General features: G+C 42.3%; 1 protein-coding gene across 2 annotated transcripts in view; it reads right to left on the reverse strand.

The window, feature by feature from the left end:
- NRXN3 (neurexin 3) overlaps positions 1-23,465 on the reverse strand; it is a 1,011,514-nt gene that overhangs the window by 739,706 nt on the left and 248,343 nt on the right. Inside the window, exons 5-6 of one of the 2 annotated variants that reach the window (XM_075753769.1) lie at positions 18,046-18,347; positions 10,802-10,963 (exon numbers count right to left, since the gene is read on the reverse strand). In XM_075753769.1, coding sequence (XP_075609884.1) covers positions 10,802-10,963; positions 18,046-18,347 — 464 coding nt within the window. Of the gene's footprint in view, positions 1-10,801; positions 10,964-12,713; positions 12,748-18,045; positions 18,348-23,465 lie in introns of those variants that run through there. The other variant, XM_075753770.1, reaches the window with a different exon arrangement.

The following is a 23,465-nucleotide window of genomic DNA, read 5'->3' on the forward strand; positions in this document are numbered from 1 at the left end:
CCAATTAACTTTATTATATGCCCAAAGCACAGGCTATATTGCTCCAATTCCCATTACATTTCCTGAATTTTCCTATATGAATATAGTTCTACACCTGTAAACACATGCATTTTCTGAACAACAGCACATAGCACATCCCTTGCAGGTACAGAAGCTCAGCAGGAGTCCGGTAGGGATACCACCCAGAGGGATCTTGACAGGCTGGAGAGGCAGGCCTGTGCAAACTGCATGAAGTTCAACACGGCCAAGTGCAAGGTCCTGCACGTGGGTCGGCGCAATCCTAAGCACAACTATAGGCTGGGCAAGGAATGGATTGAAAGCAGCCCCGAGGAGAAGGACTTGGGGGTATTGATTGATGAGAAGCTCAACATGAGCCGCCAGCGTGCGCTTGCAGCCCAGAAAGCCAACCATGTCCTGGGCTGCATCAAAAGAGGCGTGACCAGCAGGTCGAGGGAGGTGATCCTGCCCCTCTACTCTGCTCTTGTGAGACCCCACCTGGAGTACTGCGTCCAGCTCTGGGGGCCCCAGTACAAGAAAGACATTGAGCTGTTGGAGAGAGTCCAGAGGAGGGCCACGAAGCTGATCAGAGGGCTGGAGCACCTGTCCTATGAGGACAGGCTGAGAGAGTTGGGGTTGTTCAGCCCGGAGAAAAGGCGGCTCCAGGGAGATCTTATTGTGGCCTTCCAGTACCTGAAGGGGCCTACAGGGAAGATGGTGAGGGACTGTTTATCAGGGAGTGTAGTGACAGGACAAGGGGTAATGGGTTCAAGCTGAAGGAGGGTCAATTTAGATTAGATGTTAGAAAGAAATTCTTTACTGTTAGAGTGGTGAGGCACTGGAACAGGTTGCCCAGAGAGGTTGTGGAGGCCCCATGGCTGGAAGTGTTCAAGGCCAGGCTGGATGAGGCTTTGGGCAACGTGGTCTAGTGGAGGGTGTCCCTGCCCACAGCAGGGACATTGGAATTAGATGATCTTTAAGGTCCCTTCCAACCCAAACCATTCTACGATTCATTATGCAGGAAAGAAAAAGTCCACTCCTGACGGTCCTGCCGCAAAGCAAGCACAGAAGGCCCTAGGACCACGATCAAGGGCAGATGGCTCAGGATTCAGTGGAGTGCTCTATTACCAATGCGACACATCACCCTGCTGGCTACACCGCCTAGTGGTGACACCAACCTCTGCTGCTGGTTTACTAGCTAGGTACCTGGTTCCAGTGGCAGCTGGAGAGAGTTAGACCAGGTTAGACCACGCTCTGTTCTAGCTCTATGGATTCTCTTCAGCTTATGAGTATGGTGGCAGTACATAGTTAAAACAGCCCTGCAAAAATATGCCTCTTACACATCCTGCATAGAAAGTTTCAGTATCTATATTTGCTCATCAATGCTTTCTTTAAAATGTATGCTCAATCTACATATATACTTTATTAATCAGACTTTGCCCATTAATTACTTTCGTAAACTTTCTAAGAGCGCAGTAACATTAGAAGTTCTATGGCACTGAACTGTTGATATGTGAATTATCCTTTAAATTAATCCCCCAGAAAAATGTGTGCACTGGGGCTGACATAAAACACCTGCAATTTGCAGTCTGCCTACTGATAAGAGTTTCAGAGAACAAGATACTATATTATAATAAATGTGATCTTAACTAGAACCTGTATTTGTTCAATTTGTGGACAGAGCTATGAAAAATAACCAAAACCAGTTTGTATTTCTAGGTTCATTATGGCTATAGGATTCCAGAGCTATATGAATTTCATTAAAGGAAACATTTCAGGAGCCTAGTGATTGTTTCAGTACACAGATGATAAAAATAACATCTCTAGCTCCTGTACCAAAGTCAGATGAAACTTCAGCTCCTGGCTTTGGATCTCCCATGTTTTATTAATTGAAAGGTAATTCTAGCACTTCATTTTCACACTCAAATTACTTCACTAAGGACTAATTTCATGAGGCAATTTCAAATTGTTTTCCTGCTTAACAGGAATACTTTCCATGGATATATGGGCAGGCCATGAGTAAACTTTCTAGGGATGTGTCATGAGTACATTACTCTTCTGCTTTCTATGTGGTCAGAAACATTTGATTAAAGAGACTGATCAATAATTGAGGTTAGCTGATTTTATTTAGTAACAAACCCTCATCCAATATCATTATGCCAGCAAATGCAATGGATGCAAAGAAGCCAAGCTGACAAAGTTCCTTTCTGTGTCATGCATGTGACAAGGGAATAATGCTAGCAGAAACCTTTCTTCTGTAGGGTAGGCAAGGGCTAAGCTACCTAAGGAAAAGAGGCTTTGAATAACTCCCTAGCTAAAGCAAAGCTGCAGGACTGGCAGCACACTAATACACCTCACAAGACTACTGATTTTCATTGCTGTGGGCCAGGTCATTAATCCTTACTAAAAATTTGAGAACATGGGAAAGTGAAATATTAACCTCTGCAAACATGCAGAGTGATATGTACTTCATTAAAGAATCTCCCCAAATCCAGTGGAAGTTTAAGTTTTAACTGGATCCATAACTGGAAGATCATTTCTCGATCTGGTCAGACATTAAGACATCTCCTAAGAGATTGCACTTATGATGCAATTCCTAATATCTTGGACTGAAATCCAACAGAAACAGCAGAGAAATACCCATCAGACCTTGCTCATGTTAAAAAATGAGCTGCAACACCAACTGTTTGTTCAGGACTGATCTTCATTTGAACAGTTTCCAGCCTCAAACTCAGCTACTTATATCACTTGGGAGTCTGTTCTGGATTTTTCTTCATTTCCTCACCCGAGCTGACTCTTAAGAGAAGGTAGGGGGGCACTTCATACCCATCAGCAACAGTTCAGCTGGCAAGTTAAGATACACTTTCCATGTAACCTATATATGCCCTGTGCAATCCTCTGAAGTTTGTTTTTTATACTCATCCCCTGTCAGCTTGACAGGAATGTATAAAGAAATCAAGGATAAAACAAGAATAAATTGATAAAGACGACTGTAAAGAAGAAAATTCCCCAGAGACCCAAGGTTGCAGTAATTCCAGGAGCATCTAATATTCTCCAGTATATTCCATCAGTTGTGACTCTTACACTGTACTGAAAACATAGGCTCTCCCTGCCGGGGGAGGAGGAACAAGAAGAGATGGATCTTTTATCTATTGCTCTACCAGTGGCAGGCTGTATGATGTTGACCAAGTCACATCACATCTGTGCCTCAGTTGCAGCATTTGAAGGAAGGAGATAATGATATATACTCCCTTTGGTACTGTATTTTAGCTGACTGTTTGAAAGAAGCTAAAATGTCTGAGGGTCCCTTGAAAGAGCCACCTACTGAACTCTTCAGACAAAGGGTCCTATGAGCTAATACTATTCATCATTATGAACGATACTTTTAGTACATGTATTTACTAAGGATAGGGTCACAGCACATCAAACTCTGTACCATTGAATTTTCTGTGTGAAATCTTCATCATTCACAAGAATCACAATTTAGAAAGAGAACATTAGACACTACACAAATACACTCCAAAATCAAAGATATTCATTTGTCATGTCAAACTGACTGGGACATTCTGATCTGAGTTTCTCCTGAGCTCTCAGTCTGGGATATTCTACTTTCTTGGTGTTTAGGAAATGGGGAAAGTTAAGGGAATTCACTCAAAAGAGTATTAAATAGGAACATGCTCAGAGACTACAGGCCCTGCTAGGTAGTTTGCTTCTCTCTGTCTAAACTCCTTCAGATGAATTAATTGTAAAATACTGACATTTTGTTATTGTATCACAGGATGCTTTCCTCTCTGTGTGCTCCATCTGCATCACAAAAGCTCACCTCTGACCCTTCATCTCCCACGACTCATAAACACTGCATAGAAACCTTCATCCTTTCTCTTCTTTGCTCCCTGGCTCGCAGTACGGGCGTAGACTTTCCATGTCGGAATGACTGTCTTGCCTTTGGTTCACAGAACAAACATTCCTCTTTTCTCCCATCCTTGCTAAATGATTCTATAAAAAAGCCACCAGCAAAATCAACTGAATCAAGTGCCTTCTCCAGAGTGGCTGACATTCATCACTCTGCTAAATGTTAGCATTGGGACCATGAACCACAAAAGACTGACTTATGCCTAGTTTGATATAAGTGGTATTATAGATTTTCTCCTAGCAGTACTGAGTACTAGTTCCTGAGAAAAAAGGCTGGTGTGATGCATTCTTTTATGGTTACAGGATGGTGGGCACATGTAAACAAGGGAGGTACAATGCCACTCCTTCCTGGCAGCACAGCAGAGGTCTGGCAGAGCAACTGAAGTTCCTCTAGCAAGATAAAAGCATTTGTTCAAAAAAAAAAAAAAAAAATCCTCCTCAAAATGTTTCTGCTTTTTCAGTGCTGTCAAAAAGCCCAGAGATAGATGGGCAAGGTGCTTCAGCTTTCAGATGCTCAGTTCAGAGAGTTTCTTGCTCACCTTAGCTTCATGTATGCCCCATGCTCGTACCACAAAGCACAAGGTATTCCTCACTGTGTACCACAAAGTCTTGCAGGATTCATGCTCAGGCATCCAACATGTGTTGACAGCCAGGAGGCAGCCTGGGAAATGTTCTACTGCCCAAATAAACAACCACATACCTCTTCTGACTCTGAGCTAATATAGAAATACCAAATGCAAACCAGCCCAGGAACTAAGCTTATAAGTACTACTTGATGAGAAAACACAACCATCTTCCCCTCCCCATCCATTGGTCTATTCAGGATTCTCTCAGCATCTTGCCTTGTATCACATTTCTCTCAGTTTCCATGTGTCTCCATTTCCACCTCCAAATTAAATCTTTACAGAAATATATTTTTTCTTATTCCCTTCATGAATTTCAGCAGGAGCTGCTCAAAATGTTGGCCAACATCTCCCGTGTTGTGTCTTCCAAGCCACTGTGTTGTTATGCTTCTACAACAAGGGCAGTCAAAAACACGTCAAAGGCCTTGTGCTGAATGTTCTGCAGATGCACAGAGAAAATGCACAGATATTCTTGACTCTCAATACACACAGCCCACAGCTGCAGCAATAGGCTGATCCACCACTGCAGCAGTAACGCAACTGGAAATAGAAGAATAATGAGCAACCAAAAACTTTACAGGCCTCAGGATTTGGAAGTTTGGGATCAGGGTCATCATCATCAGGGCTATTTGGGATGCTCTGGCAGCGATAGTAATAGGAGACCAAGATTAAGAACAAGACATATTTTGAGAAGAGGAATCATATTCAGCCTTTGGCCATGCTTTGTCTGCTTCTATGCAGTACCACTAGCCCCTCCCTTTCTTTTTCAAACAATAAATTCACTAACTAATACAGATAGGAAACAGACTGGTCCAAAGACAATAGAGCAGCTGGAGCAGCAGTGTTGGACCAACACGTGTGGGCAATTAGTGCCATTCATGTGGTAACCTCCTCTGCAGCATATCAGTGAAATTCCTCACACTCTTGCTTCCTCACTCGCCATCTCCTCTTATGCATTCTTGGGCCTCTGTTAAATCATTGCTCTGGAAGGGGATCTTGGGCACGCAAATGCTTTTGGGCTATCTGGTCTCCCTGTAAGGGAAGGGCTCTTACAACTGCAACTTCCGCCCATCTGCCTTCTTCACACTCGGGCTGTTTTTCTCTGCCTCTGTGTTTTCGGAGGCTGCACCTTCAGCCTCCTCCCCAGTGTGACACTCCAACCAGAGAAGCTCATCCCCAAACAGAAATCACATCATCATTACACATGCAAATAGGCCTGAGAAAGACCTGGCTTACAGATAGCATCCGAGATGTACATACAGCAACTGGGCACACTCATGAACCATTTGGAAATCTGGCTCTTAGCAGTTAAATTGCAGACAGAAATGATCGAATCTTTCACAGCTTCCTCCCATCACAGCCAGATGGTGCCTGACCCCTGCAATAATTTCTGCCATATTCCACCCATATGCAAACCTCACTGCTTCCATCAAGCTGTTAGTACCAATCAACATTTTTCAGAATTGAGATTTTAATAAAGCATTGATAGAAAAATGTGAAGATTTCATAAATTCTCTCATGCACATCCGTTCTCTAGGGACCACCTTAGGCTCTTCTAAAGCACCTCCATCTGTACCATCTAAGTACTGCTCCAAGTAAATCAAATCTGAATGGCTGGCTCCCTAATAGAGCCTAGGAAATATTCCAATTCTCTCCCTTCCCTAGTGATTGAAGATTGAAATCCAGTTTTCCCTCTTTGCCTGCACAGCTACATTTCCCACCCAGCCACTCTCCGTCTCCATCCCTGATTACTGTGACCTCATCCCTGAGACTCTCCAGTACATGCAAAATATAGCTGTTTGTCATTACCTTTCTTGTCCTACCTCTTTCTGGCCATATTGGGTGTCTCTAAAAACTATTAATGGATCCTTTTCCCTTTCCACCTTCAAACAGTGCTTCTCCTTGTTTACCCATTCACTGACTCTAAAAGCACTATCACTCCTTCCCTGACACCCATTAAAAACCATTTCTGCTCACATGCCTCAGATGTACTTCTGTACCTCCTCCTACACATCTCTATATCTGGTTTCTTCCCCCCAAGATTCCACTAGAAAAATTTATCTTAAGACTGACGGTCCAGAAAGCCTTAGATTTTATGCCATGTCCATGTTTGATGTCTGTGTACTGCCCTTATTTGCATATGCTGTCTTTTAAAATTTTAATGGAAAAAGTTACTTCTATTTTCCAGTCTTGCTCCCTCATTACAGTGTCAGCTATACTGCAACACTGCCAGGATGGCTACGGAGAAACGTGAAACAAACAGTGCTACCAGACATCAGGACATCTTTAGTTCTGATGAAAATGGAGAAAAAAACAACCCAAAAAACCCAACCTGAACTACAGCACTTGGATTTATGATTTAGGTATCTAGCTAGCAACTGCTAGCAACTTAGTGGAATCTCTTCAGTCAGAACCTGTAGCCACAAGGAAAAGAAGAGGCATGAGGATTAATTCTGTGGTGAAAGGAGGAAATATTACCTCAGAAAATTCAAAGAAAACATGGTTACCTTCACCACAGCTTATTTAGATACTGCAGCAGAGAAGCCCCAAGACCCTTAATTGCTTGCTAGGAACACACTTTTACACACTCCAGTCCCTCCTAGTCAAGGCTTAGACTCTGACCACATGAAATGTCTACCCTGCCAGAGCTGTCCCTCCTCCTACCACCAACCCCAGCTGAGTGGAGAAGTCCTTCCCAGCTGCAAAGGGGCAGAGAGGGTCATTAGGCACTCTGCACCATTGCACTTCAGCACCTGCATGTAATCTCAGAGGAAGTGGGAAGGCAACACTCCACTCGAGGAGCCCTCTTAAGCTCCCGTATGAGCAGTTTCGTTGCTGTATTGTGAGGCTGATGCAGTCCAGATGAAATAAGAGAGATTACGGGGGAAGGCTGGAAGATTCACTCCAAAGCCTGCATCAATCCCTTTGCCTTCCTAGGAAAGTGAGACATCCATAGAGGAAGTCTTCAACAAATGCAGAGGAGTAAGAACAGACCTTTCTGCTTGAACACCTTCAAGAGATCCATAGTGGGTTTGGCAGGATGTTCTTCACTATTACAAACAGCAGTGGATCAACTTGGGATGTGCTATGTCTCTGGGAACAGGTGATTACACAGCTAGGACTTTGGAAGGAAAAAAGAGTACTGCTCTACCAGAAAGCATAAACTGAAAGGAACAATATTTGCTATCATGGTCTATCCTATCCCTTAGTCTAATTTTCTTAGCTTAGAATATTTTTCTTACAAGCTCAAGCTCCTCCACTACTGACTGATGAGAGACCAAGCATCCTTCTTGGCCACAGAGAAAAAAATTTAAAACGTAACCTATAGGGACTGATTTATGAAATACACTGCCATGCTATGCAGAGAGTAAGTAAAGTTCCCTGGAACCAGTTCTGGAACCAGAAACGTTACAGGCACACAAGCACTGCACTAACCCAGTTCTGCCTCTTCAAGGATCAAAGCTGGCTGCCCCAGGGGGTCAGGCTGATCCCCACAGGCATTCTAGCTTTCTCGAGCCAGCTCAGGTTTCTTTTGTACCATGCTGCATCACATTGTGCAGATATACCCTGCCATTTCCGAAGTAAACATAAAGAAAACACTCAACAGAACCGTCCCTTAATTCCAGGTGGATCTCAGGTTGATCCCGCTACCTTTGCCATCAGTGTTTTCATCCCTAGCAAAGCAAAGCAAACCAACCCCAGGAGGAATTTTACAAGTCCAACTATTTTCTGCTCAACTCATCCAAAGCTCCACTTAATGAAAGCACTGCCTGCTTTGATGTCTGAGAATAACTCACTACATATGCAATGAGAACCCTTCTCAGCCTATACAGGCTATCTGTTCTGGTCAGACCCTGCTCTGTGCAGGTATCGGTGTTATGACAGCACTTCCGGATTTTGTCAGGATTGTGACAGTCATCTAGGGCCGCTCTTTCTCCATTAATTGCAGTTCCCTGTCATCACCACTTGCCAAAACCAGAACTGAAGAAAAGCAGAACAGTCAGCTTCCTTATACTTCCTAGTGATACCTGCAGTAACTCATCCTGTGGTGTAAGGGGTTGGAAGGAATGACAGAATGGACATGCAAAGTGCTAACTAGTAACACGGCTTTCCTTTTGAAATATTACATTTATCCATTCATCCCATTTCCAGGTGCCTCCCCTGACAACCCTGCACTACACTTATGTTTAGTGAATAATGTATACTGGATTCGTCCTCAGAGGCCAGGCAAGGTACATTTGGGGAACATTTTCACAGCAGCTGAAAGCATGCAACCTACTAAGAGCAGGTAGCTATTAAGCAGAGTATAGCTCCAACCCTGCCAGCACCAGCCTGTCTTTAAGTTGAGACAGCTGCTCATACACATCTCCTGTCACTGCCTAGTCAAGTGAAGATTACAAAGTACATTCTGATTATCTGTTTTCTTCCTCTTCCTCTCATTCTTAAGTGGTTGCTTGCATTTTTCTTCTCACAGAGCATTATGAGCCCAGGATGGCTATGTAAGCGGCTCTTTGCACATTGTGCAAGCTAATAGAATACAAATGATTATATAAATAATAAAGCTGCTGAAGATTTTCTTGTCACCGCTTTCTCTGCTCCATTGGCTTGACTTAAAGCACACACAAAAATGGCCTCTACTAAGTGTTATGTTCATAGCATCCATAAATAAAATTAAGATCCTGATTTAAAGAGACACTAAGAAGCTGTATCTCCTCTTGATTTCAATCACACTGAGATGCTCAGCGCCTATGAAAATCAGGCCCAAGGCTCTATAGACAAAAACAGAAGGATTTGATCTCTGTACGACAGTTTGTATTCAGCAGGGCAGTTTCATTTCCTATGTAAGACGCTCATGTGCTCTTTTCCAGCATATGTGCATCCCCTTCACTAATCCAGAGGTGAGGCAGGAGAGCAGCTCCAGACTCTGACAAGCATCACTCACACCAAAGGACTGGCACATAACATACAACCCCTGACACCAAGAGTCAAGCGTCAGTAGGATGGTAACTTGTCAGGCAGTTACAGCCACAGAACAACATCTAGCTCAGCATCACTGTTTCCATGACTCCTGTATGAAAACACTGCTCTGCCTTCCCTCTGATATTGAATGTTCATACAAACAGGATGTTGTGACAACCCTCTGGGCTGCACAAAAATTAGACTCACCCAGCCACACCCCGTGCAAAACAGTATTAGTACATAATCATAACATTAGGCAGAAAACTCTTGCAAGCAACTTATTCCAGGCTAGCTAGGAAGCTGACTGACAGAAAACTTAAGCTTGTTTTTCAGTAAGCTTTCTATAACACGTTGGAAGTGTCAATATCTGTATCACCATTAATCACAGTGATCATCACAAATTCTATTAGAAGAGATAGGAAAGCAGACAAAAGCTAACTGCAGGGCATAACACCCCAACAACTGCACCATGTTTCAGATTTGGGCTGAAGCTTCATCTTTTTTTTTTTTTTTCCCCACTTCACCCCCCAAGGAACATTATTCTGGTTCCTGCTGCTAGACAGGCAGTCCAATCTCTATTACTCACGTGTGGATTTTCTCAAAGTTGTGGAATAACCACGTGACAAGGGCAGCCAGCCAGCGTGAGATGACAGGGTTTTGGAAGCCAGCTAGCTATTCCTGACCAATGCAGCAACTCTGCGGCATGGACTTACCCACACAGTACACTTCAAGGTCACATGCCACATTATTGCCACATCTCAATTATATCTTCATGCTGCATTCTCCTCACATAATTTACGTATTTTATACTACCTTCAACTTTTATTTTTCTGGTTTATTCTAACTCTGTATCTTCCTGGAAAATTGACAACTAACTATATTTCCAGGTGAAATCCAGAACTTTAAAAAAATATCCTAAGGTTCTGATTATGATTTTTTCACACAAAAATGCTACTTAATAATCAAAGGCCATTTATCTTCTTTCTAATGGTTATTGCCTCAGTGCCTGGAAGATTGCAATGCTTTCTTCCAAATGGATAACAGCTTTCAGAAGACACCTCTCCCACTACCATGGGTATTTTTTCTGTAATCCAGCCACTAGAAGTCTGATTCTGACCATAAGCTCATGAGTTTTGCCACTGATGCCTTCTGTCTGGCTGAATGACAAGTCTATCCTTACAGAGCTGTTAGAGTATCAGTGTAAAATTCAGCATCAGAGAAAGACATTGAGTGTGTAATGAAAAGCAGGAAAGAGCGATGACTTTGAGAAATCAAAAGCACAGAAACAAGAATTAATTTGAAATAGTTACCTCTTTGAGGCAGCCCATGAAGTTGTTGCTTACTGGAGAGCCAGGTAAATCAGCAGTACTGGGGCTCCCTCCCACATAAAAGAAGTCATCTGACCCCAGCATGGTGTAGTCCTCCTGCGTGTAGCCCGTGGTGGTAAGGATGCCATCCACAGAGATTGTCACCTGTTCGAGGGACACAACAGACAAAGAAAATCCCAGCAATGACCTTATAATCCTGAACAGAACAACTTACCTCCCCTATAGTTTTATGTCAGTTTTATTAAGGATTTTGTTGAGATTTGGTATAGTATTTTTTTAGTTCAGCCAAGCTCCATTTTCTGGTCTGCTTCACTCACAATGGAAATGCTCCAGCATCTGCTTCTCCCCTTTCTGGTGCATCAGCACTGTCAGGCTGACCCGGCAGTCTACCCATCAAGATGCTTTCCACCTATTCAGGCCAGAAAATGGAACTGTCCTTGAAAGAGATTTCTCATATTAGCTGATTTTATGATTAATTAGTATTTATTTTAATGATTACAGTTAGTTATGGTTGTTAGTAAAAAAAAAAAAAAAACCACTAATGAAGACGAGGTTGGTATTTTTTATTTTTTATGTTTCTTTTGCTCACGGCACACTGACGATCATGCATTCGGGGTGGGGGGGGGAGGAATCTCACTTTCAATACATTATGGATGTGCATGCCATGTACCTAGAGAGACGCACAGCCACCACCCACCACTAAAAAAAAATTTAAAAAAAAATTAGATATTACAAACTAACTCATAACCAAAATACAAATAGGAAATCAATAAAAATAAAATAAATCAAAATAAATCAAAATAAATCAACCACACAGCAAAAAGTGTGAGAGAAGCAGAGATGAGAAAGAAAGAAAACACAAAGCGTGCACACACTGTACTTTGATATGTCATGCCAGTATATCTGAAGCCCACAAAGATGACAAGAAAAGAGAGAGAAAAAAGAGAGAGAAGGAGAAGGAGAGAGAGAAAACTATTTCACACTTGCATGCAATCAAAAATAAAAATACCAAACAAACCCATAATAATCAAAAAACTCAAAACCAAACAGAAATGTCCCCAAAACCTCTAACCCCAAACACATGAAAGGTGAAAGGGGACGAAAGGAGAGGGAGGGAGAAGAGCAAGTGAATTCAATGTGTTTTGCTTAGATGTTGTTAGTGGTTTAAAGGGAAGATGGAGGAAAATAGATCGAGGCCGGGAGAAGATAGGCGAGTCACCAGACGTGGACATGCCATGCAGAGTGTGTACTGAAACAAACAACCGGCTGAGCTCCTGTCGGCCACGGCAGGTAGAGGTCAGAAAGAGAGAAAGTGAGAGAGCAAGAGGGAGGAGGAGGAGAGAAAGAGGAGGGAGGGAAGTGGGGAAAAATCAGGAGAAAGAGGACAACTCCGGCCAGTTTGCCCATAATAGCCGTTGCCACAACAAAAGGATGAGAGAAAAAGAGAGCCTTCACCACCACGGACTAGAGGCCCTGCAATGGTTCTTATCTAGAAACCTTCAGAGTAAAAAACCAAAAACCAAAAGGGGATAAAAAAGCAAAATGAAAACCAAAGCAAAAGAGAGAAAGCTAAACTCAAAACAAGGGACAAAAACCCCAACAATTTATCACTGAAATGGAAAAGAAGAACTAGAGAGGGAGGTGAAGAAACCAATGAAAGAAATGTCCAAACCCCATTTCCAGAAGAGTTGTGTTAGTTGCTTTTATTGCTCATTTTTCCATTAAAAAAGAAGAAGAAAAAAAAAAAAAAAGGGGGGGGGGGAAGTGTTTCAATGAAATTAAAATAAAGGAAGAAGTAAGTATAAAGGAGGGGGGAAAAAGAGGGGGTAGGGGGAGGAAAAGGCAGGTAACACACGGCAAACCCAAAAAAAGAGACAATAAGAATGATATCTACCAGACAATGTAGTTTGTTTACCATAGCGTGTCCAATGCCTGAGTGCTTTGCGGAAAAGGGGGAAGAAAGGAAATTAAAAAATCGTGAACAGAACGATTGTTAATTAAAATAACTAAAAGCAAAGATGAGTCGTTAGGGTGTTAGTACATTAGTTGGTTAGTAAAAATGACACATTGCATGAATGGTCTAGTGTTAGTCTTTCAAAAAAAGGCGTGGGGCACCTGAGACACACAAAGTGAGAAAGAGGACAATATGACCAGGACTCTATGGGAACCATGCCATCTAGACTGTAAAGAAGAAGGGTGCTGCCTAGTCTTCCCACCCTGGTATTAGGCATTAACTTCAACCCTCATATACATTATCCAGGACTGAAGCAAAGTTAAAACAGTGCAATACTTACTCTTCAAATGCCCATCAAGGTGCTTCCCTCAAACAAGAACCTTACCCTCAGAGATGTACAGGAACAGCACACAGTCCGCCCCTGCAGCACAAACCCAACCATGACTCCCTTCTTCCACCCACCACCACCCACCTACATTCCTGTTCCTCTTCCAAGCCTCACTACCCTCAAGTGTTGCAGAGTATCACAAGCAGGCCAATATTTCCTTTGGCTGGAGGATGCAGATGAAGATGAGTCCAAGACTCCTTCCAAGTTTCCCAATCTGGAGGTTTCTTTACAGCAGGTGAGTTTGTGACTTTCAGGAGAAGCACACAAAAATGCCTGTAGCTCACTTCTGTCATCCGAGACTATAGGAATTGAACCTCCCCTACTGCAGGAAGAAATGTGTCGAGGAATTGCATAGGAAGAATTGTGTTGCTTGTGTCAAGGTTGAAGACAGAAGATTGACAAGATTTAGTGTCCATCCTGTTATACTGCATCTATATTACAGAGGAGCTAGGAGAATTCACCAGTCAGTTCACTTAGTTGGGTTTAGCAGAACTTTACAGATGCTTTGTTAATCCCTTCCAAGGCATGCAGATGCCAACTGTTCAAACCTACACATTGTTTCTTGTTTGCTATTTATCAGGCGGGGAACTCAATATCTTTACAGCAGATTTTGCGTGGTGACTAGCTCCAGTGTTAATAGGGAAGTGCAGCCTGTGGAGGCTCCAAGTCCTTCTTCCAGTGTGACTGAAGTTGGCAAGAACTATCCCAAATTACATGAGCAAGATCTATCCTGCCTCATGTAAAAACTATCTGCTTGCAAATTTCAGAGAATTGTGCATTGACTAAGGAAACGAGTTTGTGAAAACTTTGTGGCATCAAATATGTCTATTTTATTTGTCTATGGGAATGAAATAATAACATTCTGTACTTGGGTACAACGAGCACAAACTCCTGAATTCTTCATCAGGGAAGTCTCACTCGCAGTGATATGTTATGTTAGTAAATTCATTTTTACAAACAAGGGAGTTGAAGTATGGGATGGGAGGAAGAGCATGCTAAAAATGAGACAAGAGTGCCAGCAGCAGACCTGGGGATAGTCACGGGAAGTCTGACTTTAAGTCTCCTCTGCTCCTCCTCTTCCTCCCACCAGACCACACTGCCCCAAAACATGCTCTGAAAACCGTGGTAAAATACAGCCATGATCCTATTTCTAAGTAAAGGTTTCTCATGAGGCAGAAAGAAGGTTTAGTTTTAACTGAAATAATAAGATAAATAAACAAGGAGATCTGTTTTGACATTAACAATCACTACTCAAGGGAATCTGTGGGTTCACTTGGTTTGTCTCTAAGGAGATTAACTGCCGTGATAGTCATTCAATCTAAAAAAAAAAGCAGCACTTAGTACTCTCCTAGCTTAGCTACAAAACATTTAACAATTCCAAAAAGTACTGGGCAAAAGTCCAGCTATTTAAAGTTCTGCTCTAATTCTAGGAACAGCGAAAAAATTATGCAAATACTCCTCCCCCTTCTCACAACCCCAAAAAGAACAGAGGAAAAGACTGGATAGCATCCTGAAGCTGCTGATAGCCCCTTCACCTGGAATTGGTTTAGCTTTGGATCGTATTCTTGGAATTTCTAATTATTATTTTTAGGTTCATTTTAAAGAGAAATATATTCATCTCCAGTGCATTGTTTTCAACCAATTACAAGGAGGCTAAAGATTTCCTTATAAAGCCTCAATATTCAGGGGCAATGGTTTTTGCTAGGGTTTTTTGTTTGGTTTTGGAGAGCAGTTTTTGAGGAAACGTGAGCACAGCCGGAAACAAGACTTCCAAGTGACCTACATTATGCTGCAATGTTACAGCTAAATTTATGTCCGGAAAGATGCAGAGTGGATAATTTCTCACATACAAAATTTTTTAGGATATACAAAATTATATTGGATGCAACAAAGGACAAAAAGTATGATTTTATAAATGATAAATAATCTTTGTCCTTTATTACATCTTCTATATGAAGATATTAAAGGACTTCACAGGTTCATAGTCTGTTTGAAAAATAGTTAAGTATTTTGCAGATAGAGAAACTCTCTCTCATGTACACACTGACAAAATCAGGAGACATGAGCTGCTGGGAGCTGCTGTCAGAACAGAGAAAAACAAAACTCCTTCATCCTGTGCTTTATTTAGAATGGTGTCTTTATTTTTTTGTTAAATAGGGGTCATAGAGTGACCATTCTTAGATGTGTCCTGAAAAATGTCCACAGCAGGTATTAATTAGTCTTCATTAATTAGTCATTCAAATTTTCAATCTTTTTCAAAATCTTAATCCTGAAGATTGAAGGGTTTTAAGACTTCTTCATCCCTAGTAATATCAATTGAAAGTAAGAAAGCATGGGACCTGACAGGAAGGGTGCAGCATTCAAGGTTTCTCCTTATTGAAAACTGTGGTTGAACTTACCAACAATTTTTGGATGACAACTTTCAGGACTAGCAGGATTGCTTCTCCTCAAGGCATCATCAATTCCAGTTTTGGGGGGAGTTTTAGGTTCTGGGTCAAAGTCTTAATTTTTAAGACTGAACTTGATCAGAAGATAAAATGGAAGTATCCAGGGAAAAGACGACTTAAAAAAATTCCAGTCTTATTGATATTTATTGGTTGAACTGTACTCTGTCATGCCTATCTATACAATTGGACCCCTAATCACCTCTGCTACTTATTTTTAATTTGATTTTAAGACTGGACTTTCTTTGGAAAGAGCACAGACATGCATGTTATTAAAACATCCTCTCTCTTGCCCAGTCAAGTTGGGCCCATTAAGAATTCAGGATTGCATTAAAAGATCCACACTGAACAGATCAGAAGTAAAATTTTGTGGTGCTGCTTAACTGGCAAGGGACTCACCTGCTTTCTAATAATCACCAAAGTACTGTCCTGGTCTAATCAAAGATGAGGCATAGATGTATTTCCATTTAACCATGGACCAAGAAAAAATCACTAGCTGAAAGATTAGGAAAAGAAAGTGAGAGTTTCCCATCCACAGTTTTGTCTGTGACACTTCCTCACTTCCTGCTTCTTCAAGATCAAAACCAATCCTGGCATGAAACAAGGATGCATTTTCCTTCAGGCACATTTTCCCATGGAAACCCAATTTCCAACAAAAATAAAAAGTGTGCTTAACTAAAATGACCTATAAGCTATACTGAGATACTCAGAGACCAACATCTGAAACAACCTAAAAATAAAAATTGCATCAAATAAGGCCATATATTCTCACCACTCCAGACTGACAAACGTCAACCAGGTTGTGCACCTCCCTCTACTGGACTGATGGGAAAGTGTGAACGAAATAGGATCATTAAGACCCATCCACTACATAAGAAATTAAATTTGCATCTCATATAAACTATTGAAAAAAGGCTTGTGTGGCCAGAAGTAAGAACCCTGCAGTCTTGTGAATGTTTGAGGACAGATTTTTCATCAAAGACCCAGACATCCTGAGCATGTAGAAATACAAGGATTCACATGTGAAAGATAAATAAATATCTTCTTCTCCAAACCCAAATATTTAAAAGAAAGATATGAAGTCCCCATAACAGAGAAATTATCCACTGACATCTACTAATAGACACTGTTTCTGATCCCTGGCACTGATTATCCTATACTCACAGACACATTTTTATCTTAGCTACTGTAAAACGTTATGACAAAAGCTGTTTTCTCAGCAAATGACATTGTATAAACTCAAATAAAACTATTAAGGGTGGTGCTAATAACTACATTAATGAGAAAATGAACAGATCATATTGATTTCACAAATTGATTTTAAAATCTTAGTTTACAAGCTATTTCTGCTGCCTCTACCAATCAGCAAGACAACAAATAGCTCCTATTCACAATCTAAACCTCATTTATCATGCAGCGGATGGGCCTTAGTGACTGGATATATTCACCAGCTTTCAGAGCAAGTATATTTAATTTTATCTTATCTATTTATGTCTGAATTTATATTTCATGAGGAAGGCTTCAGGATTTTAAGACTAGCCTACTACCAAATATGTCATCTGATAAAGTTGTCTGCTTAGAAAAGCAGCATGCATATGTGCAAAATTACAGTTGTAAAATCAGAAAAATAATTCCAAAGTGGAATTGTAGGATGCTGGATTGATCTGGGTTCGCTTGGCCTTTTTGGTCCTTCCACTTTTCCAGTCCTCACAGCCAACAGAAGAGTCTCATAGGCAGAGACATAAGAAATAAAGTAGAATCTCAGTATAGAAAGAAGGGGGGGAAAATCAAAAAGAAGAAAAGAAGAACAGAGAATCAAGAAGACTCAGAAAGACTCCAGCCAATTAATTCGAAAAGTATAAAGTTAAAATAATTATACACGTACCCACCAGCCTGCATACCTGCACACTCGCATGCACACGTAAGAGAAAAGAAAAGAAAAAGTAAAATAAAAACAAAAGACATCCAGAGTTAGAATTATGACATCATGGCAATGGTTAAACCAATTAACAAAACTGAAAGAAAAAGGAGAGAGGTGTAGAGCGTTGGCTGTTGGAAAAAGACACTCTTCCCACAGTAATTAAATGCAACAAGAATATTACTGATTAGATTGAATCATAATTAAGGAAATAATGAATAAAAAAGAGAGAACAGAGAAAGACAAAAGAAAAAGTAAAGTTATGTTACAAGTTTTTATTATTAAACCAAACTGGAAAAACCAGAAAATTAATAAAGTGGAAATGAAGATAACGCAACAGGGATAAATTCCCATCAACTAATGTTTTTTTCATTGTCCTTTAGATACCAAGATCCAGAAAAGGTGGAGGAACTCTAGCAATTCCACTGAGCATCCCCCATTTCTCCATTATGCTCTCCCATCTGCCCATCCCCACAAAATAGAACAAAGTTTTCCCCAGCGTTTTCTCCCCTTCACCATTACCTGCCGCAGGTTGCGTGTCACCTTAACGTCATGCCACGCGTTGTCATTGAACTTGCCATTGACCGGCTCCACAATGGCCTCGAAGGCCCCAGACCCCAGGTTAATGACCAATGAGACCGCACCATCTTTCAGGGCCAGGTTGACATAATCAGCTGACTTGCCGGTGTGCAGAATGAGCCCGTTGCGCTGCCATGTCTTGAAGGACAGAGTGATCTCATCGCTGCTGCTCTGGATGGGGTTTTGCGACAAGTCATAGCAAAGGTATTCGGAACCACGGAAAGTGGCCATGTTCTCATCTCGTGCTGGGGAAAAAAAAAGAAACAAAAGAACTATTCAGCAGTCGGCCAACAAGAGATTTAAGTTTGTCATGAAATTTCTAAGCAATCCCACAGCGCTGTTAATGTTCTATGCAACTATATATCATGGCATGCTAATGACTGTACAGCTCTTCTTGTAATATGGCTATCAAGAGAATTAATGGCAGGGTCCTCAGTACTGAAGAATTTCAGTGCTCTGTTTTCAGTTTCACTGCAGCACTGTCACCATAGGGACTGTTTAAAAGTATGCAGCAGAGTTTAGGAAAGGTACATTTAAAGACACTGCTATAAGACACTTCACATCCTTTTTGGGAGAACAATGGAAAATTCTGCTATTTACAACAGGACCATCACGTACGCGTCATTCCAAAAGAAACCAATGTTTCCTAAAGACTAGTATTTAGATTCATCGCTATTGTCATCTGAACTTATCTTAACCCATCTGCCAGGCAATTTAAGACAGGCATCAGAATATAATCCTGATAGAGCTGCCCCTTTCTTTCAACTGAGTGAGAGACCGAGCAGACAAGAGAGCCACATGAAGTGTCCTATAGTTTCCTTCTCTGACAGCATGAGAGAAGTCCACATAAAACATTTTGTCCACATGCATTATCTTTTTCATACAGGAAAAAATAAACACAGGGAAGTTATTCACAGCATGATGTGAAATATTTCCTCATTAAGAAAAAAAACCTCTTATGTACAGTAAAGAAAACCACTGAACTAATTTCTTAGCAACTGGAGGCAACATTTGAATACCATAAAAATCCTTCATGTGAAGTCTGCTTCCCAGTACCTGGGCTTCCACAGTACCTCAGAGATAGCTCTGCTGCCATTTGCACCCCTGTGACTCGAGCCAGCTGTGTACCCTGGGTTTGCACAGTGGAAGAAATACAGGATGGTGATGGCCCTGCAGAAGGGCTGTCCACAGCCCATTCCTATCACTGCCATCTGGGGGAAAATGGTACTTACAATGGAATCTATACAGATCCCCCGACTCTGTATTGCAGCACCTTTCTGACTCCCAGCTGTGACAGCATGTCTGAGCACGAATAACTAGATGGTACAAGCAGCCAAGCTATCATTGCTTACAATCCACTGCATAAGGCGAGTGCTGGTGCTATTGCCATTGCCATTAATAGCATTTTTCTGCTTCATTTTGTCTCATTTAGTAATCCTAATACAGATTAGCCAGAATTTATTGGTACAAGACTGAAGGGAAATACTCGTCATAGCCATTCCTGAAAAATAACTACATGGTGAAATCCGTGCCCTCACAGCATGAAACAGTGGTGACAAAACAGCACAGCGTTGCAACATGAACATATACCATCAGTGTGGTGATAAGTGATAGGTCTGCTTTAAGCAGAGACTTTTGCAGTCTTGATTAAGGGTATCACTGAATGAAATCATGATAAAATCTGGGTACTTTGAGGCAGCAGTAATGTGTGTTTGTACTTACGTAAGCGAATCACATGTCTATGCACCCCTGCGAGCAAACAGTAAGACAGTACAGGTTGGGAGCCAACTGGCTCAAAAGCAGCTGTACAGAAGAAGACCTGAGGGCTTCAGCGGACATGTTGAGCACAAGTCAGCAGTGCCCGCCCTTTCAGCAAAGGCCAGCCGCATCCTGGGTGCTATTAGCAAGAATGCAGCCAGCAGGCCGAGGGAAGTGATTCTTCCCCTAATGGACACTTGTGAGATCACATCAGGAGTACTCTGTCCAGTGTTGAGCTCCCTTGTATAAAAATGGCTTCAACATACTGGACTGCCTCCAGCAAAGAGCTACCACAACACTCAAGGTGCTGGAGTAGGTGAGAGAGGTGGGTTTGTTCTGCCTCAAGGAGAGGCAACTCAAGGGAAATCTTATTGCTCTCTGCAATGACTTAATGGGAGAGCACAGAGAAGATAGAGCCAAATTCTTCTCAGAGGTCTGCAGAAGGATGAGGCAACAGACACAGGTGAAATAAAAGAAATTCTCATTCTATAAAAAAAATGTTTCATCCTGAGGATGGACAAACCCTAGGAAGGGCCTAGAGAGACTGTGAAATCTCTATCCTTAGAAATACCAAAAACTTGATTATGCACAGTCTTGAGCTGCCTGCTCTAACTGGACCTGCTCTGAGCTAGTGGTTGGACTACACAGCCTCTGGAGGTCCCTTCCAAATTACTTGGTTCTATGACTCTATTCTGAATACATTTAACTACCACCAAGGACTGCATATGCTTGTGTCAGTGTTCAACCAGCCTAAGCACAGAGGGCTGATATTGATTGCAGTTTTGGAAGTCAGAGCCGAGCATTTAACAACCCTCTCCACAATGATAATTCCCCTGCCTAGTCACTCCTGATCCATTGGAAGGGAACGTGTTACAATCAAGTCGGACACATGCTCTATGTACCTGCGGGTAATTCCCATCAAATTGCTGGCGTCTGAGGGCAGGAGTCAAACACAATCATTATGACTGAGCCTTTTTTTCCACAGCCGCAAATGTGCGAAGCCCTGAATACACATTTGACGTCTTTTCAAAGGGGGGTGCAGGGGGTTGATTGTTCACTCAGTACAAGACATATTAATAGGGCTCATTTACACTTTCTCAACCACTTAGATGAAATTTCACTGGTCTACTCCGTACAAAGGAGAAGGCAAAAAGTATATTAGAAATCTAAGCAGTAAGTTAAGGCAACCACTGCAGACTCATCAAAACAGAGCAGAGAAAATTCAGAGAGATATTACTCTTACTTGTACCACTGTTTTTAATATAAGTTGCTATCAACCCACTTCTGCATGCAACTACATCATCTGCCTGTTTCTTCCAGTCATCTGCTGCTGACCCTTGTCACAGATGGGATTCTGGACCTGATACATCTTTGTATCCTTCCTGTTCTTGGGAGAATGTTACCTATTTGTGTTTCATATGTTGTTACAGCATTTTTTTTTTCCTTCCTCCTGTGGCTGCTCTAGATAGACATTCAAATTTGCAGATTACCCCACACTAAAACCTCTTCAGGGTTCACTGGCCAATCCAAATTCACACCTGCCCACCCCATGTCACATAAGCACAACTCCCAGGTTGTGGGAGTGCGGTGGGTTGACCCTGACTGGGGGCCAGGTGCCCACCAGAGCCGCTCTATTACTCCCCTCATTCACTAGACAGGAGAGAAAAGGTGTAAGGAAAGGTTTGTGGGTTGAGATAAGGACAGGGAGAGATCACTCACTAATTATCATCACAGGCAAAACAGACTGAACTTAGAGAGGAAATTCATTACCAAACAAAATAGAGTAGAGGAATGAGAAATAAAATCAAATCTTAAAACACCTCCCCTCCCCCCACCCCTCCCATCTTCCTGGGCTCAACTTCACTCCCAGCTTCAACCTCCGCCCCCCTCAGCGGCACAGGGGGATGGGGAATGGGGGTTACAGTCAGTTCATCACACGTTGTCTCTGCCGCTTCTTTGTCCTCAGGGGGAGGACTCCTCTCATCGTTCCCCTGCTCCAGCATGGAGTCCCTCTCACGGGAGACAGTCCTTCACGAACTGCTCCAACATGGGTCTCTCCCACGGGGTGCAGACCTTCAGCAGCAAACTGCTCCAGCGTGGGTCCCCCACGGGGTCACAAGTCCTGCCAGCAAACCTCAACCTCAAACCGCATGAGCTCCCCTCTCCACGGGTCCACAGGTCCTGCCAGGAGCTTGCGCCACCATGGGCTTCTCGTGGGGTCACAGCCTCCTTCAGGTGTCTTCACCTGCTCCGGCGTGGGGTCCTCCACGGGCTGCACGTGGAATCTCTACACCCCCTCATCCTCCTTCCATGGGCTGCAGGGGGACAGCCTGCTTCACCATGGTCTTCACCACGGGCTGCAGGGGAATCTTGCTCCGGCGCCTGGAGCACCTCCTCCCCCTCCTTCTGCACTGACCTTGGTGTCTGCAGAGTTTCTTACATCTTCTCAGTCCTCTCTCCAGCTGCAAAAGCTCCCTCCCTAACTGTTTTTTTTCCCTTCTTAAATATGTTATCACAGAGGCACTGATGGGCTTGGCCTTGGCTAGCAGTGGGTCCGTCTTGGAGCCGGCTGGCATTGGCTCTGTCAGACACAGGGGAAGCTTCTGGCAGCTTCTCACAGAAGCCACCCCTGTAGACCCCCCACTACCAAAACCTTGCCACACAAACCCAATACAGGGAGTCAACATACTCTCTAAAACTGAATTGTCCAAACCACTAATTCTTAAACAGTTTACGAGTGGCCATGTGGATGACTGGTTTACCACTCTCATGAATCAGTCACATGTCTCTCTAGTGCACAGATTAGCCTCCAATCGCCAAAGAGCTTGACTGTGCATTCCTCTGAGTAGCCTGTGTCAGACCACATGAAAGGCCTTTTACCAAGCACAGCCTTTCCATGCTATCCTGACTGGGACACTGTTAGGACACTCTGACATATGTGATGGCTATGATCCTGAAGCACATGAGAATTATCAGAGAGCATGGAGAGGAAAAAGGGATACAGGTTCTCTGCACAATGTATGAAAAGAAGAAGCCTCGAGTAGGCTGCAGGTCTCACAGTATTTCCATATGCTTTCAGGCGCAGTCTGGTGACGTCTGGAAAACCAGAGAGTGGTGAAGCACTTGTTATTTGTCAGCTTTTGACCCTTATGCTGTACATTTCTGAAGGCTCCACAAATTGCCCTGTGATATTTACAGCTTCTATATTCTTTAAACAGTGGTAGTACACCAAAGAGCCTCTGCATAGCAACACAGCTAACCTAGAATAGCCACCTTTAGGGCGCAACTCAAAGTCAACAGAAATCCTCAGTTTATGTTACATGGAACAATAAATGAAACACTAGTTTTGCTGGGATGTGAAAACCTTATAGTAAGTGATATTAACTTGAATTGATGATCTGGCTGCTCAAGTGTGACAAAGCAACTGCATAAAATAACATTTACTTAATACAGCATTTAGAATATGTTTGCAAGCTCTTGATTATACATGATTTTCAAGATTTAATTTTTAACTCAGTTAATACCAGACAAATTTACAAAAATCAGAATCTGAAAGCAGGTTAGCACATGTAAGTAATTAAATCTTCCATTTCACTCATAAATAT

The sequence above is a fragment of the Balearica regulorum genome, chromosome 5 (assembly GCF_011004875.1).
Source record: "Balearica regulorum gibbericeps isolate bBalReg1 chromosome 5, bBalReg1.pri, whole genome shotgun sequence".
Taxonomy (NCBI): domain Eukaryota; kingdom Metazoa; phylum Chordata; class Aves; order Gruiformes; family Gruidae; genus Balearica; species Balearica regulorum.